At 45.9% G+C, this 17,919-nt stretch overlaps 2 protein-coding genes across 2 annotated transcripts in view; both read right to left on the bottom strand.

The window, feature by feature from the left end:
• LOC124045531 (ubiquitin carboxyl-terminal hydrolase 19-like) overlaps positions 1 to 4,755 on the bottom strand; it is a 34,697-nt gene extending 29,942 nt beyond the window's left edge. The window contains 2 exon segments of the mRNA XM_046364878.1: positions 3,154 to 3,448; positions 4,395 to 4,755. Coding sequence (XP_046220834.1) covers positions 3,154 to 3,304 — 151 coding nt within the window. The 5' untranslated portion in view covers positions 3,305 to 3,448; positions 4,395 to 4,755.
• A 991-nt stretch (positions 4,756 to 5,746) lies between these two features.
• LOC124045529 (laminin subunit beta-2-like) overlaps positions 5,747 to 17,919 on the bottom strand; it is a 90,974-nt gene continuing 78,801 nt past the window's right edge. The window contains exons 25-34 of the mRNA XM_046364877.1: positions 11,252 to 11,624; positions 10,919 to 11,103; positions 10,520 to 10,761; positions 10,213 to 10,416; positions 9,742 to 9,886; positions 9,326 to 9,533; positions 8,752 to 8,893; positions 8,473 to 8,649; positions 7,223 to 7,382; positions 5,747 to 6,501 (exon numbers count right to left, since the gene is read on the bottom strand). Of these exons, the coding sequence (XP_046220833.1) occupies positions 6,365 to 6,501; positions 7,223 to 7,382; positions 8,473 to 8,649; positions 8,752 to 8,893; positions 9,326 to 9,533; positions 9,742 to 9,886; positions 10,213 to 10,416; positions 10,520 to 10,761; positions 10,919 to 11,103; positions 11,252 to 11,624 (1,973 nt within the window). The 3' untranslated portion in view covers positions 5,747 to 6,364. The remainder of the gene's footprint in view (positions 6,502 to 7,222; positions 7,383 to 8,472; positions 8,650 to 8,751; positions 8,894 to 9,325; positions 9,534 to 9,741; positions 9,887 to 10,212; positions 10,417 to 10,519; positions 10,762 to 10,918; positions 11,104 to 11,251; positions 11,625 to 17,919) is intronic.

Genomic DNA, 17,919 nt, shown 5'->3' with positions numbered 1-17,919 from the left:
TTTTTTTTATTATAGAAAAGTGTTCTAAGTCCACAACAAAAACAAACGTGTTAAGAGTTCAAGTAACGGTATTTTATTTGCATCCCCATTAGCTGTTGCAAAAGCAGCAGCTACTCTTCATGGGGTCCACATGAAACATGACATAATACAGAACATTAATAGACAACTACAGCTCAAGGACAGAACTACATACATTTTTCAAAAAAGGCCCACGTAGCCTACATATCAATACATATACACAAACTATCTAGGTCAAATAGGGGAGGGGCGTTACGCCAAAACAAATAACCATTGGATTTATTAAAATAGTCAGGATATAATTCTGACAGGCTACTTCAGAATGAGGCTCTCCACTACACATTGTTCCATTTACATTTCCTGCAGTGATGATTCACCATTATCAAATGTTTTCAGAATGTATCTGCTGATAAAATCACCAAAAACGCTAATGTGGGAAACAAATGAACGGCTCTCTCACCGAAGCGATTCGGTGGGCTACAATGACTAACGAGACAAAAGTCATTCACTGCAGAGTCACTGTCTGGCAAGACCTGACACCCTAGGAAAGGAAACCTAAAATAAATAAAAACTATTGGTTTACTTGTCCCGATGCGACAAACATATGGTATAATCACGTTGCACGATTTATGAATGACAAAGGGATATTGGAGATCGACTTTATTCAGTCAGTTCAACACCTTTTATAAACTAGTCAACACCTAGCTGTTCAGTTGTCAATCAATGCACGGTAAAAAGGCAATGCCACACGACTCCACGTGGACAGCTATGTGAAGCACATGAAAGAAAACAAACGATTGTGCCAGAAAACAATAATTATGGTGGATTTCAACTCATCGTTACCACTTACATTTACACGGGACGTGCAGATTCACAAGTATCATGCTCTCTCCCTCAGTGTTAAGACATTCTACTGCAACTAACCACGTCACACAAATTAGACCGGGAGGCAGGACAGACAGCAGACTGTGTTTCCCTGTCATCAGTGGTTTTGTGATTAACAGGCAGAAAATCAGTCATTATGGCAGGAGAGGAATCGACAGACTAGCGAATTAAAAGTTTTAAATGAAAAGTAGTTAAAGCTGCAATATGTAACTTTTTTGGGCGACCAGACCAAATTCACATAGAAATGCATGTTATAGTTATGCCATTCTCATTGAAAGCAAGTCTAAGAAGCAGTATTGTGCCGATAGATATGGCCGCTTTGTTGTATCACCGCCTGGTACGACAACTGCACCGTCCACAACCACAGGGCTCTCCAGAGGTTGGTACGGTCAGCCCAACGCATCACCGGGAGCACACTGCCAGCCCTTTGGGACATCTACAGCACCCGGTGTCACCTGAAGGTCAAGAAGATCATCAAGGGCCGCAGTCACCAGGGTCACGGGCTGTTTACCCCACTATCATCCAGAACGTGAGGTCAGTACAGGTGCATCAAAGCTGGGACAGAGAGACAGGAAAAACAGCTTCTTTCCCAAGGTCATTAGACTGTTACATAGCCATCACTAGCCAGTCTCCTGCCCTGAACTTAGTCACTAGCTGGCTACCACCCAGTTACTCAACCCTGTACCTTAGAGGCTGCTGCCCTATGCACATGGAACACTGTGTAATAACAGAAGACTGGTCACTTTAATAATGTTTACATACTGTTTTACCCATTTCATATGCATATACTGTATTCTAGTCAAGCCCTATCCTATTTTACTATTACTGTACATATGCGGCACGGTTGGAGCTAGGAACACATGCATTCCCTACAACCGCAATAACATCTGCTAAACGTGTGTATGTGACCAATAGAATTCGATGTACGCCATTTCCATTCTTCCCATTCTTAAGTTTTGCCTTTGTGTCTTTTACTTTCAGATTCGTACACCAGCTTCAAATAGCTGAAACCAATAAAACAACATATTTGTTAATAGAAAAGGGTATTTCACAGCAGTTAAGATGGTAGAATGACTCTACACTACAGACACTAGTTTTGTCACAGAACCTGAAATTAGAATTGAGCAACCAGGAAATAGCAGATCGATTTCTGCATAACGCATCTAATGCGAAGTGGGAAAAGTAGGCAGTTGAAAATGTGTCTGTAACTGGCTGATTAGCCAACGGTGCTAATGGAAAACACTGCAGAGATGACACATTGAAATTTCAAGTACCGTTCAACACCACTAGTCTCCCCCATTTATCTTCAGATTTTATGTCATATATAAATCAAAATAGGCCTCAACAACAAGGATGATTTTTTTCCTTCACTAAATTGGTCAGAAGACCAACGAGATCAGCAACAAAAAAAATTCATGTGAAAAGATCTGCAGTGATTGGCCAAATCAAAAAAAGTTACCTACATATATTTTGCAATGTTATCACAGGTGCAGTGAAATGCTTAGGTTTCAAGCTCCAACAGTGCAGTAATACCTAACAATACACACAAATTCCTCAAATTAAAATAAATATCAGAACAAGCTATGTTAGAGTGCAGAAAATATATATAATGGTGTGAATAGACTGTATATGAATAGAAAAGGTGTACAGCAGTAGTTATATAGGACGAACCTTGACTAGAATACAGTACATACATATGAAGTGGGTAAAACTGTATGTAAACATTATTAAAAAGTGACCAGGGTTCAATGACTATGTACATAGGGGAGCAGTCTAAGGTGCAGGGTTGTAGCCGGCTAGAAGCAGTGACTATGACTAAGGTTCAGGGCTGGGTACTGGGAGGAGGCTGGCTAGTGGTGACTATTTAACAGTCTGATGGCCTGGAGATAGAAGCTGTTTTGCCCAGTTTCTCGGTCCCAGCTTTGATGCACCTGTAATGTCTCCGCCTTCTAGATAGTAGCGTGGTGAATGGGCCGTGGCTCAGGTCCTTGATCCATTTTTTGCCGTTGCTGTGACACCGGGTGCTGTAGATGTCCTGAAGGGCAGGCAGTGTGCTCTCAGTAACACGTTAGTCAAAAGACCAATTAGTGGGAAAACAATATCAAAATTGGGCTGCCGTGTAAACACAGGCAAATAGACTTGTTCTCAGCCAACACTCTACCAATGCTAATAAAGCAGCATCTCAGGGACGTACCCTCATGCTTTGCCAAGTTAACCACAGCCCAAATCTCTCCCCTTCAACCATTTCACCTTTCTTGTGCTCTGCATTGGCCCCTGCTGCTGCTCGCTTGGCCTCCCTGCTCTCCTGGTTGGCCCTGTCTTTCTGCTTCTTCTTGCTGGTGCTGTCATCTGCGCTGCGCTGACCCCCATTCCGCCGCCCTGACTCACTGCTGCTGGCCATCTTCAGGCGCTTGGCGCTCACAGGCCGCCCGTCCCCGGCGTCACTGCTGCTGGGGTCTGGTTCTGGGGTGTGCCGCTTTCTACCCGGTCCAGCTATCTTGGCGATGATACAGGTCAGAAATCTCCCGGAACAGAATCAGAGGTCCTAAGAGTCAGGGGACCCACCAGTTATGAATGAGTGTTGCAGAGCTACATAAGAGTCATAAAGAGTGTGATCTGTGGTGTATATAGTAGGTTACAGAATATATGATCAATTAAGTCATTTGCACACATGCAAATTTGAAACCTGACCCCAGTCAGATTAAACTCACATTTTAAACATATCCGGTACATTGATCTGATTAGAATCTGTCTGCAAACATTGCAATAGGCATCTCTGCATTTATTACCAAGATGACTTAGGGTGGCTGTCTTATTGAGTATCCCAACCATTTGTGATATTATCTACTGTATCTAGCTAGCTATCTTGAATATTTTGCCTTGGATGTTGCCCATGAATGTTGCACACTGGAAGACAATGTGACTCTAAAACATCTCCGTTACCTTCGGTACAATGCTAACTAACGTCAACTACAATGTCTTAGTGGATAGCTAGACTATAGTTGCTTACTTTATACATTCATGTTCATGCGGCAAGTTAGTTGTTAGCTTGTGACGACCAGTTACTTAACGTTAGGTAGCTAACTAAGTTAGCTCGCATGCTAAAATAAGATACTTGGCTATCAATGTTCATTGGCCAATCAGTTCATCAAAAATCTGATAATTTAACGTTAAAATGTTAACAGATAATCTATATAATGTCAGTAACAACAGGGATAAATTGCCAATGTAACAACGTTACCTGGCTAACTGGCTAGCCGGCTAACGTTAGCTAAGCTAACAACAGTTAGACAACTAGCTTTATCTTACTAGCTAAATTACTAGCAGTTCTGGCAAATGTCATTAGCTTGTTAGCCAATTTCGCTGCTACCAAACGTTTGTCAGTTGTTGACAAGCTAAACAAACAATAGCTATTGACAATAGCGCCTCATGACTAATAATTGAACATTACTATTTTTTTTTAATACTAGCAAGTATGACAGACTACTTACAAAACATGTATAATTTGGAGTATCGTCTCCCCGTCTTTGTGCACAATGGCCGGCGAGTCCGTACTTCTTCAGCCCTTCCTAAGCTCCTTGACCGCCGCGGGCCTCTGCTCACCCCTTCCCGCAATCTTGGTGTTTCTAGAATATTCTCGTTATCCGGGTCCCATCTCCTATAGATTCCTAAATATTTTAATCAAATATAAGTGACGTGAATGGCAACAAAACGATAAATCGCTTCAACCTAAGTTACTTTACCAGCCCACGGGAAATGACTCGCACTTTGTTTAGGAACAAAAACAGTCCAAACCGAAAAGCACTTCGAAGACTGACCACTTCCTGGAGGCAGGCAGACTGAGACGGCACTGTAGAAACCGACCCCTCACAATGGGAAACTCTCAATTGCATTATCTCCTCGCGTCCTCTCTCATCGCTTCCTTCTAAAAATCCATTGGATGAGAAAGCCAAAGGTCCCGCCCCTCTGACCTTCTCCTCCAATGGGTTTTGAGAAAGAGGCGAGAGGACGCGAGAATTGTGCAATTGAACAACTCTATTGAGATTCTCCCATGTGACAAAGGTTTTCTTGGCTGGTTCGACAGGAAAGCAGCTATGAAACCAGTCTATGAGATGAGTAAAACAGGCCTATTATATGGGGTTTATAATAGAGAGATTTGAATAAGACATGAACTAGTTTAGACATGACAATTTTTAACTACATTACATTACATTTACATTTAAGTCATTTAGCAGACGCTCTTATCCAGAGCGACTTACAAATTGGTGCATTCACCTTATGACATCCAGTGGAACAGCCACTTTACAATAGTGCATCTACATATTTTAAGGGGGGGGGGGGGTGAGAAGGATTACTTTATCCTATCCTAGGTATTCCTTAAAGAGGTGGGGTTTCAGGTGTCTCCGGAAGGTGGTGATTGACTCCGCTGTCCTGGCGTCGTGAGGGAGTTTGTTCCACCATTGGGGAGCCAGAGCAGCGAACAGTTTTGACTGGGCTGAGCGGGAAACTACATTCTCCTTAGGTGATCCACACCTCTCTCCTCACCATTGCATATGCAATGTATGTTTATTGTGTGCATTGATGGTGTTCCAGTTTTATTAGTCACACAATTTCAGTTTTCCTACACTGGAGGGTGGAAATACTTTTTCAGTATTATTGTCAGACAACTCAAAAACAGCTTTCTCTCAATTACAGAAACAATACCATCCATTGAGTCTATGTAGTGTTTAAATAGAACAAGCATCCCATCATTTAATCCAGGAGAGATCAGAAACCATGTCAAAGTCACCAATCATCCCCCGGTTCATCCTCAGTCGGTACACATAACAACTTTTGTTCATTGTTTTTCCAGAACAATTTATTCATAAGTACTTTTTTGGCATTATTTATATTCTGAATGTGGCAGTGTTTGGAGGATGATCTGAGTTGAGTCTAAACATATTTGCACATTTTCGTATTTTTCACACACACAAATGGATAATTATTTTCGTAAATGTCATGTGGAGCCACTTCTATCCTTCAGTTGAAAGTCACACAGTAATACACTGAGGGCACATAATGTTATATTAGATGTGTGAAATCTTACAATCAAAAAGACACAGTTACACCGTGTAGTTGGATAAGCACCATGGCTGTAGGTGCAGTACTGAGTTCCCCACTGAGTTCCCCACTGAGTTCCCCACTGAGTTCCACACTGAGTTCCCCACTGAGTTCCCCACTGAGTTCCCCACTGAGTTCCACACTGAGTTCCCCACTGAGTTCCCCACTGAGTTCCCCACTGAGTTCCACACTGAGTTCCCCACTGAGTTCCCCACTGAGTTCCACACTGAGTTCCCCACTGAGTTCCCCACTGAGTTCCCCACGCCATACAGTGTACACCCTACAAGAGAGTAAAGCAATAGTAGGATCACATAGCGTCTGCAGTCAGTCAGTGATTGGTTTAACTCGGCCAGGTCCCTGTTTACTGACAGGTGTTGTAGATCTGAATCTGTTTGTTGATGTCGTTGAGGATAGCCTTCATCTTGTCTTCTAGGCCGTCCAACTGCCGTGCTTTGCCCTCCAACTTTTTCTGGTTCTCTTCATAGTCTTTCTCTAGTTCTGTGGATATAAAGTGTGTCAAGTTTTTATCTTAATCTCAGAATAACCAGACTTGGCTGACTGACATACTGTAGACCTGTCCTGGCACCCCAATGGTGGAACCAGCTTCCCTCTGAAGCTAGGATAGCGGGAGTCCCTGCCCATCTTCAGAAAGCACCTGAAACCTTACTCTTTGGACAGGTATCTTAAATAAATACAAAAATATATATATAATAATCTTGACTCCTATCTAAAGTAGATAACTACTTTATTGAGGAATAGTGTACTTACTATGCCTGTGATATGTGGTTGTCCCACCTAACTATCTTAAGATGAATGCACTAACTGTAAGTCGCTCGGGATAAGAGCACCCGCTAAATGACTAAAACGTCTGACGTTGGCCGTGAGGCCGATACCTAAAGCTTATTAAAGAGCAGTGATACAATCAAGAGCAGTGATACTATCAAGAGCAGTGATACTATCAAGAGCAGTGATACTATCAAGAGCAGTGTGCGGGTTCCTTATTATTTCTCAAATTACTAAAATGTAAAATGTACAGTTTGTTCTCTGGTTTGAGTACACCACCATCAGACAAATTCAGACAATACAGTGGCACTGTTTAACCACAAAAGGGCAATGTTGCCTTCGCTATTCTCCAAGGTTAGCTTGTGTAAATCAAAAACATTGCTGCTCTTAATTAAACAATGTGACCCAGTCCCCTCCAGGGTTCCCTGCCACACACCTGCTAGTCTCTGGAGCTTGTCCTGCGCGTCTTTCAGTAGCTCCTTGGCCTCGTCTCTCAGGCGCTCTGCTGTCTTTTTGGCCTCCTGGACGGTCTTGGCTTTCCTGTCCACCAAGTCCTGTACTGTGTGATACTTATCCGTCAGCTCGCCATCTAAAATCTGAGAGAAATAACACAGCATAATTAGCATCAGTCAGAGTATTACAGTCCTAAATACACACATTGAATGAACACACACACACACATTGAATGAACACACACACACACATTGAATGAACACACACACACATTGAATAAACACACACACACATTGAATAAACACACACACACATCGAATAAACACACACACACATTGAATAAACACACACACACATTGAATAAACACACACACACATTGAATAAACACACACACACATTGAACACACACACACACATTGAACACACACACACACATTGAACACACACACACACATTGAACACACACACACACATTGAACACACACACACACATTGAACACACACACACATTGAACACACACACACACATTGAATAAACACACACACACATTGAATAAACACACACACACATTGAATAAACACACACACACATTGAACACACACACACACATTGAACACACACACACACACATTGAACACACACACACACATTGAACACACACACACACACACACACACACACACACACACACACACACACACACACACACACACACACACACACACACACACACACACACACACACACACACACACACACACACACACATTGAACACACACACACACATTGAACACACACACACATTGAACACACACACACACATTGAATAAACACACACACACATTGAATAAACACACACACACATTGAATAAACACACACACACATTGAACACACACACACACATTGAACACACACACACACACATTGAACACACACACACACACATTGAACACACACACACACATTGAATAAACACACACACACATTGAATAAACACACACACACATTGAATAAACACACACACACATTGAACACACACACACACATTGAACACACACACACACACATTGAACACACACACACACATTGAACACACACACACACATTGAACACACACACACACACACACACACACACACACACACACACACACACACACACACACACACACACACACACACACACACACACACACACACACACACACACACACACACACACACACACACCTGCTTGGCATCATTGGCTTTGTCCCGTGCCATAGTGGCTGTCTCCTCAGCTCGAGCTGCTGCCATGCTGTTTTTTGCACGTTTGAGTTTCAGACTGTCAATCCCCCGACCCAGGTTGCCAAGGCGATCCATGGCATTATTCAGGTCATGTTCACTGCTGGAGGTCTCAGACTCGATCTACGAGCAGAGAAAATATCAGGAACGTATTATCTCTTCATCCTCCTCATCCCCATCAAACAGAATACAGATGGCGTCCACTCAGTTGAGTTCCTACTGTACCTGTGCTAGTCGGACTTCCGTTTCACCGATGTCAACCCTCGCCCGCTGTATGGCCTTCTCCGCTGCAGCCTGGGCCGTCTTAGCGTCCTCAAGCGCCCGTTTCACCGTCTCTGCTGTGGATTTCACCCCGTCTGCCCGATTCCTACAGAACGGAAACACATGTTGGAATCAGGAGCGTTTTGCTGTTCTGGACTATTCTCTTTGACTTGATAATGCTATAACACTTTACATACTATAACCCTCTACATACTATAACCCTCTACATACTATAACCCTCCACATACTATAACCCTCTACATACTATAACCCTCCACATACGATAACCCTCTACATACTATAACCCTCCACATACTATAACCCTCCACATACTATAACCCTCTACATACTATAACCCTCCACATACGATAACCCTCCACATACTATAACCCTCCACATACTATAACCCTCCACACACACACACACACACACACACACACACACACACACACACACACACACACACACACACACACACACACACACACACACACACACACACACACACACACACACACACACACACACACACACACACCTGGCCTTCTTGGCCTCCTGCAGCAGCTGCTCTGCCTTGCGCACGTCGTCCTGTGTCTGTTTCAGAATGGCGTCTACGTTGGAGAGGCTCCGGACCCGGTCCTTGATCTCCTCTGCCAGGTGTCTGATCTGCTGTGGTGAGGCTGGGATGGACAGCTCCAGGACACGGTTAGCCACTGTTTCAATGCTGTCTGGATCAGCACCCTCCTCTGCAAGGAGACAGAAAAGATATTCAGATCAGTGAAGAGATTTTTGACACAGATTGGAAGTTAATACTTAATGATCATGATGACTATCCCGAGGTGAAGATACATTGCTTGTATGGCCCAATGTGGCCACGGTCTGAACTCACTTTTCCTCTAATATCTGAATTCTCCGTCACTTTTCCCAAAAAGGTTTTACTAGAAGCGAACTCACGCATGAGGAAGTCCCTGATCTGCTTGATGAGGTCCCGCAGGTCGTTGTTGGAGCGCTCCACCTTGTTCTTGGTGTTAGTGGCCTTGTCCAGAGCTGCCTGGGCTTTACCCTTTGCCTCCTCTGCCTTGGTCTTGGCATCTGCCACCTGAGAAGCCAAACAGGGGGATACAGAGAACCAGGGATAACTTATCAATTCCCCCGACTTTACTGATAGCTGCTTCATTGTAGAAACGTTTGACCTACTATGACTGTGATAGGTCGTTATCTCACCTAGTGAATGCATTAACTGTAAGTCGCTCTGAATAAGTGTCTGCTAAATGACTAAAATGTCAAATGTACCCTCATACTGTAGGTGATACAGGGGTATGTTTTCATTAATGACATGCCACAACAGATTTAGCAAGTCTTCCTTTCCTGTCAAGACAGTTTGTGTTCATCTATTAAAGAGTGTGTCCACTTGGAGAAACGGACCTTGTGGAAGAGCTCCTCTACCTCCCTCATGGCTATGTTCAGCTCTTTCTCTGCGTGCTTAGACTTTTCCAAGGCGTTCTCTGCCATCGCTACGGCACCGTTGCAGTTCAGGCCTCCACAGTGCCTGTTCCCCTCGTCGTCACGGCAACCCGCCCCTCCACAATGGCTCTCTACACAGGGGGAATCGCCAGGGCCCCCACAGACCTGGTCAAAGGGGGCGGGGTGGAATATGATTCAGATTAGTAGATTTTCGTAACTTTCCATAACACTGACCGTTTGTATCTGGCTGTTTATGTTGATGCTTCACCTTCTCGTTGATCTTCTTCATGTCCAGGGTTTGTGCTTTGGCATTGAGGTCCCCCAGGGCTCGCTTGTTGGCGGCGTTCTTGCGGTTGAAGTCGTCTTTTTTGGCAGAGACGAGGCGTTCTGTCTTGCGGCGGGTGTCTGCTGATTGGCTGACAGTGCTGGGCGTGGTAGTGGTGGACTGGTTGGCTCGCCGCTCTGCGTCACGGGACTTATTATAGGAGCTTCGGATGCTTTCATATGCACCTGGGTGAAGGAGAGGGGCCCGAAAATAAGAAAGACACATTTAACTAATGTTTCAAAAGTATTTCTACAAAAAAAAAACATTGATAACACCAGCAATTAAGGCACTACGTATCCCAGAATCCCCCTGGTGGAAAGGGGACAGGACGTCTCTGCTCACCCAGGAAGTTAGAGTTCTTCAGGATGTCCAGTTGGCGGTGGAGCTGATCTGAGGTCAGGTTGAGCTCTTTGGCCTCTCTCTCTAGAGCACTGAGCTCATTACTGGCCTCAACATTACTGTTCCCTACACTGGTCAGGTCTCCCTCCAGATGATTCAGTACATCTGTGGTCTCCCCTATCTGAGACCTGCAAGAGAAAGGGAGAAGGAAATTACAGTTAAACTACAAAACTGGAGGAGAGGGGTATTCATGGTGAATCTTGATTCAGACAGAGTCTACCTTTGTATGTGTATTGTTATGTAAAGTATAATAGTGTCCGTGTGTATGCCTTGTACCTGAGGTCTTCAATGAGCTCCATCAGGCTGCTGACTGCCTCTGCGGTGGTGTTGCGGGCATTGACGATGCCCTGAGCTCGTGCCAGCTTCTCCTCCAGGTCTCTGAAGGCCTTCTCATAGGCTCCAGTCAGGCCCGTGTTCTGGATCTCCACAGCCCGCTCCGACAGGGTCTTGGTTCGGACAGCCAGGTTCTGTACCACCCGGTCCCAGTCTCCAAAGCACTGGTGGCAGGGCTGGCAGTTAGGGAACTGGCCTGAGAAGCCCCGGGCACACTGATCACAACGCACGCCCGACACCCCCTGTTGACACACGCAGTGGCCTGTCTTCTGGCCACACTGAGAGGTCTCTATGCCCCGGGGGTCACAGTCACAGGCTGAGAGAGAGAGATGTAAAGAGAGATGAAGAGAGAGATAGAGATGGATGAAAAGAGAGGGAGATGGACAGAGAGATGGAGAAAGAGAGAGAGGTGGAGAGAGATGAAAGGAGAGAGAGTGATGGACAAAGAGATGAAGAGAGAGAGATGAAAAGAGAGAGAGAGATGTACAGAGAGATAAAGAAAGAGAGAGAGATGAGAGAGAGATAAAGAAAGAGATAGATTAAGAGAGAGAGATGGACAGAGAGATAAAGAAAGAGAGAGAGATGGACAGAGAGATAAAGAAAGAGAGAGAGATGGACAGAGAGATAAAGAAAGAGAGAGGGACAGAGAGATTAAGAGAGAGAGAGAGAGATGGACAGAGAGATAAAGAAAGAGAGAGAGACGGATGAAGAGAGAGATGGAGCGAGAGAGAGAGAAAGAGAGCGAGAGAGGGAGAGAGATGGAGAGAGAGTAATTACGGAATTTCCTGGAAGGCTTACAACTACCAAAGATTATTGTTGCCAAACTATACAGCAAATGCTCTGGCAAACAAACAGAGACCTGAAAACACCCTCCAACCTGGAACTGACTGAGTAATAGTCTGAAGCTATACATTTTCTTTTAAACATGAAGAAAAATACATCACAATGATATATTTTACTTTATAAAGACTGAATGTTAAGTTAAGGCTACCAAGCTTGATACAACTTCAATTAGCACTGACGTGTCAAGTGAGAGGCGTCAAAGCTCGAGCAGCCCCAACCAAATGGAGAGGCCTTAGAAGCGCCCTCCCACTGTTCAGAGGTCATTCAAATACAGCACCCTTTGAATGTAAGGAATACTAAGACATGAAAAGAGTACAAATGAAGCTCCTTATTGAAAATCAAGACACTTTTTTGCTGACTATTATAAAAATGGGAACATAAGCAACCGTATCTTCCATACAGACCATCCCCAAGCATGGCACAGTGCTATATTACACAGACCATCCCCTGGCACAGTGCTATATTAACACAGACCATCCCCTGGCATGGCACAGTGCTATATTAACACAGACCATCCCCTGGCATGGAGCTATATTAACACAGACCATCCCCTGGCATGGAGCTATATTAACACAGACCATCCCCTGGCATGGCACAGTGCTATATTAACACAGACCATCCGCTGACATGGAGCTATATTAACACAGACCATCCCCTGGCATGGCACAGTGCTATATTAACACAGACCATCCCCTGGCATGGAGCTATATTAACACAGACCATCCCCTGGCACAGTGCTATATTAACACAGACCATCCCCTGGCATGGCACAGTGCTATATTAACACAGACCATCCCCTGGCATGGAGCTATATTAACACAGACCATCCCCTGGCATGGCACAGTGCTATTTTACACAGACCATCCCCTGGCATGGCACAGTGCTATATTACACAGACCATCCCCTGGCATGGCACAGTGCTATATTAACACAGACCATCCCCTGGCATGGAGCTATATTAACACAGACCATCCCCTGGCATGGAGCTATATTAACCAGACCATCCCCTGGCACAGTGCTATATTACACAGACCATCCCCTGGCATGGCACAGTGCTATATTAACACAGACCATCCCCTGGCATGGAGCTATATTAACCAGACCATCCCCTGGCATGGAGCTATATTAACCAGACCATCCCCTGGCACAGTGCTATATTACACAGACCATCCCCTGGCATGGCACAGTGCTATATTAACACAGACCATCCCCTGGCATGGAGCTATATTAACCAGACCATCCCCTGGCACAGTGCTATATTACACAGACCATCCCCTGGCATGGCACAGTGCTATATTACACAGACCATCCCCAAGCATGGCACAGTGCTATATTAACACAGACCATCCCCTGGCATGGAGCTATATTAACACAGACCATCCCCTGGCATGGAGCTATATTAACACAGACCATCCCCTGGCATGGCACAGTGCTATATTACACAGACCATCCCCTGGCATGGCACAGTGCTATATTACACAGACCATCCCCTGGCATGGCACAGTGCTATATTAACACAGACCATCCCCTGGCATGGAGCTATATTAACACAGACCATCCCCTGGCATGGAGCTATATTAACCAGACCATCCCCTGGCACAGTGCTATATTACACAGACCATCCCCTGGCATGGCACAGTGCTATATTACACAGACCATCCCCTGGCATGGCACAGTGCTATATTACACAGACCATCCCCAAGCATGGCACAGTGCTATATTAACACAGACCATCCCCTGGCATGGAGCTATATTAACACAGACCATCCCCTGGCATGGCACAGTGCTATATTACACAGACCATCCCCAAGCATGGCACAGTGCTATATTAACACAGACCATCCCCTGGCATGGAGCTATATTAACACAGACCATCCCCTGGCATGGCACAGTGCTATATTACACAGACCATCCCCAAGCATGGCACAGTGCTATATTAACACAGACCATCCCCTGGCATGGAGCTATATTAACACAGACCATCCCCTGGCATGGAGCTATATTAACACAGACCATCCCCTGGCATGGAGCTATATTAACCAGACCATCCCCTGGCACAGTGCTATATTACACAGACCATCCCCTGGCATGGCACAGTGCTATATTACACAGACCATCCCCTGGCATGGCACAGTGCTATATTACACAGACCATCCCCTGGCATGGCACAGTGCTATATTAACACAGACCATCCCCTGGCATGGAGCTATATTAACACAGACCATCCCCTGGCATGGCACAGTGCTATATTAACACAGACCATCCCCAAGCATGGCACAGTGCTATATTACACAGACCATCCCCTGGCATGGCACAGTGCTATATTAACACAGACCATCCCCTGGCATGGAGCTATATTAACACAGACCATCCCCTGGCATGGCACAGTGCTATATTAACACAGACCATCCCCAAGCATGGCACAGTGCTATATTAACACAGACCATCCCCTGGCATGGAGCTATATTAACACAGACCATCCCCTGGCATGGAGCTATATTAACCAGACCATCCCATGGCACAGTGCTATATTAACACAGACCATCCCCTGGCATGGAGCTATATTAACACAGACCATCCCCTGGCATGGCGCAGTGCTATATTAACACAGACCATCCCCAAGCATGGCACAGTGCTATATTAACACAGACCATCCCCTGGCATGGAGCTATATTAACACAGACCATCCCCTGGCATGGAGCTATATTAACCAGACCATCCCATGGCACAGTGCTATATTAACCAGACCATCCCCAAGCATGGCACAGTGCTATATTAACACAGACCATCCCCAAGCATGGCACAGTGCTATATTACACAGACCATCCCCTGGCATGGCACAGTGCTATATTACACAGACCATCCCCAAGCATGGCACAGTGCTATATTAACACAGACCATCCCCTGGCATGGAGCTATATTAACACAGACCATCCCCTGGCATGGCACAGTGCTATATTAACCAGACCATCCCCAAGCATGGCACAGTGCTATATTAACACAGACCATCCGCTGACAAGACACAGTGCTATATTAACACAGACCATCCCCTGGCATGGTGCTATATTAACCAGACCATCCCCTGGCATGGCACAGTGCTATATTAACACAGACCACCCCCTGGCATGGAGCTCTATTAACCAGACCATCCCCTGGCATGGAGCTATATTAACCAGACCATCCCCTGGCATGGAGCTATATTAACCAGACCATCCCCTGGCATGGCACAGTGCTATATTAACACAGACCATCCGCTGACATGGCACAGTGCTATATTAACACAGACCATCCCCTGGCATGGAGCTATATTAACACAGACCATCCCCTGGCATGGAGCTATATTAACCAGACCATCCCCTGGCATGGAGCTATATTAACCAGACCATCCCCTGGCATGGAGCTATATTAACCAGACCATCCCCTGGCATGGAGCTATATTAACCAGACCATCCCCTGGCATGGCACAGTGCTATATTAACACAGACCATCCCCTGGCATGGCACAGTGCTATATTAACACAGACCATCCCCTGGCATGGAGCTATATTAACCAGACCATCCCCTGGCATGGCACAGTGCTATATTAACACAGACCATCCGCTGACATGGCACAGTGCTATATTAACACAGACCATCCCCTGGCATGGAGCTATATTAACCAGACCATCCCCTGGCATGGTGCTATATTAACACAGACCATCCCCTGGCACAGTGCTATATTAACACAGACCATCCCCTGGCATGGTGCTATATTAACACAGACCATCCCCTGGCACAGTGCTATATTAACACAGACCATCCCCTGGCACAGTGCTATATTAACACAGACCATCCCATGGCACAGTGCTATATTAACACAGACCATCCCATGGCACAGTGCTATATTAACACAGACCATCCCATGGCACAGTGCTATATTAACACAGACCATCCCATGGCACAGTGCTATATTAACACAGACCATCCCCTGGCACAGTGCTATATTAACACAGACCATCCGCTGACATGGCACAGTGCTATATTAACACACTACCCCTTTGTTAAGAGGGGGGTTGTTACCGATGGGTGGAAACTTGGGATGATAAACAACAAGGACTCTGAGTCAGCTAATATATACATCTCTATAAGTCTGGAACAGCAAACAGTTTCAGCTGGACTTTCACCTAATCAAAAGACATAGCTCAGCAGGAGAAGCTCTACCTTGAGAAAGATACCCCCACGCCGAGAAGATCAGAACAGACCTCTCATTACATAAACCCACAGACGAGCACCCTCAAGCGGAAAGTCAACCATTCAAATGAGGGTTGAATTCACCCAGCTGGAGGTAAGGCAGGTGGACCTGGAACAGCAGGTGATTACAGTCCAGTCAGCAGACAACAGTCCAGCACAACAACACCCCCCTTAACCAGACCTGGAGAGCTGGAGGTAAGGCAGGTGGACCTGGAACAGCAGGTGATTACAGTCCAGTCAGCAGACAACAGTCCAGCACAACAACACCCCCCTTAACCAGACCCGGAGAGCTGGAGGTGGAGAGAGACATATCTGCACTCTGGACTGCAGTGAGACAGCATCTACAGGACAAAGAGCAGGAGCAGGAGAAAAACAGAGCACGAGAGGAGAGGATCAGACTGCTGGAGGAGAGGGTGATGGGGATGGCGTGTGACAGAGAACAACCCATTGGAGAGGTGGCCACCCCCGCAGAGAAGCCAGCAGAACAGCCCACCTCAGCACCCAACAAAAGTCTCAACACCATAGCAGAACAGCCCACCTCAGCACCCAACAAAAGTCTCAACACCATAGCAGAACAGCCCACCTCAGCACCCAACAAAAGTCTCAACACCATAGCAGAACAGCCCACCTCAGCACCCAACAAAAGTCTCAACACCACAGCAGAACAGTCCACCCCAGACCCTGACCATAGCGTCTACAACATAGCGGGACAGACAAATGAAGAAGCCCAAGCCCAGGGGATTCCACCCCTCTGAGCACCCCCCCCCCTGTCAGCCACCCTGATAGCCCTCCTGACAACCCCTCACACCCTCCCACACACCGAGAGGACCTACATCCAGGCCACAACACCACCAGCCACATACACACCCCCACCCCAACCAATCAACACACCCCCAAGTCAACCATGCCCACACCCCATTTATGCCCCCTCCTGCCCTCAGACTTATGCCCTTCCTGCCCACCCCTTGCCCCCCACTCCCGCAAAGAGGGCCTCAACATGGATGTCACACATACGCCCAGGCCGTGAGCAGGCAAACAGGGCCAACCCCCACTCTTACACTAGCCCAAGCCGATGGCATGTACCAGATGCTCACAAGGCTCTGCTCACACTTACTGGCCTGAAGCCAAACCACACGACTAACATTGGACACTTTATGGAACACAAAGCCATCACTAACTCATCCTGGAATATCCCAGGCCTGAGGTCATCTGCCTTTGGCTTAAAGAGCAGGAACCTGGACTTCACCAAAGAAATCAGAAATTCAGACTGTCACCCTACAAGAAACATAGTATAGATGAGATGGACCCACTGGTTTCCCTCTAGGTGACAGAGAGCTGGTAATCCCATCCACCGTACTACCAGGTGTGAAACAGGGAAGGGACTCAGAGGGTATGCTAATTTGGTATAGAGCAGACCTAACTCACGCTATTAAATTAATCAAAACAGGGACATTTTTCATCTGGCTATAAATTTAAAAGGAAATGATCTCAACAGAGAAAAATGTCCTCATGTGTGCTACCTATATCATTCCACTAGAA

Source organism: Oncorhynchus gorbuscha, linkage group LG10 (assembly GCF_021184085.1).
Source record: "Oncorhynchus gorbuscha isolate QuinsamMale2020 ecotype Even-year linkage group LG10, OgorEven_v1.0, whole genome shotgun sequence".
Classification (NCBI taxonomy): Eukaryota; Metazoa; Chordata; class Actinopteri; order Salmoniformes; family Salmonidae; genus Oncorhynchus; species Oncorhynchus gorbuscha.
This window is presented reverse-complemented; position numbering and strand designations above follow the sequence as displayed.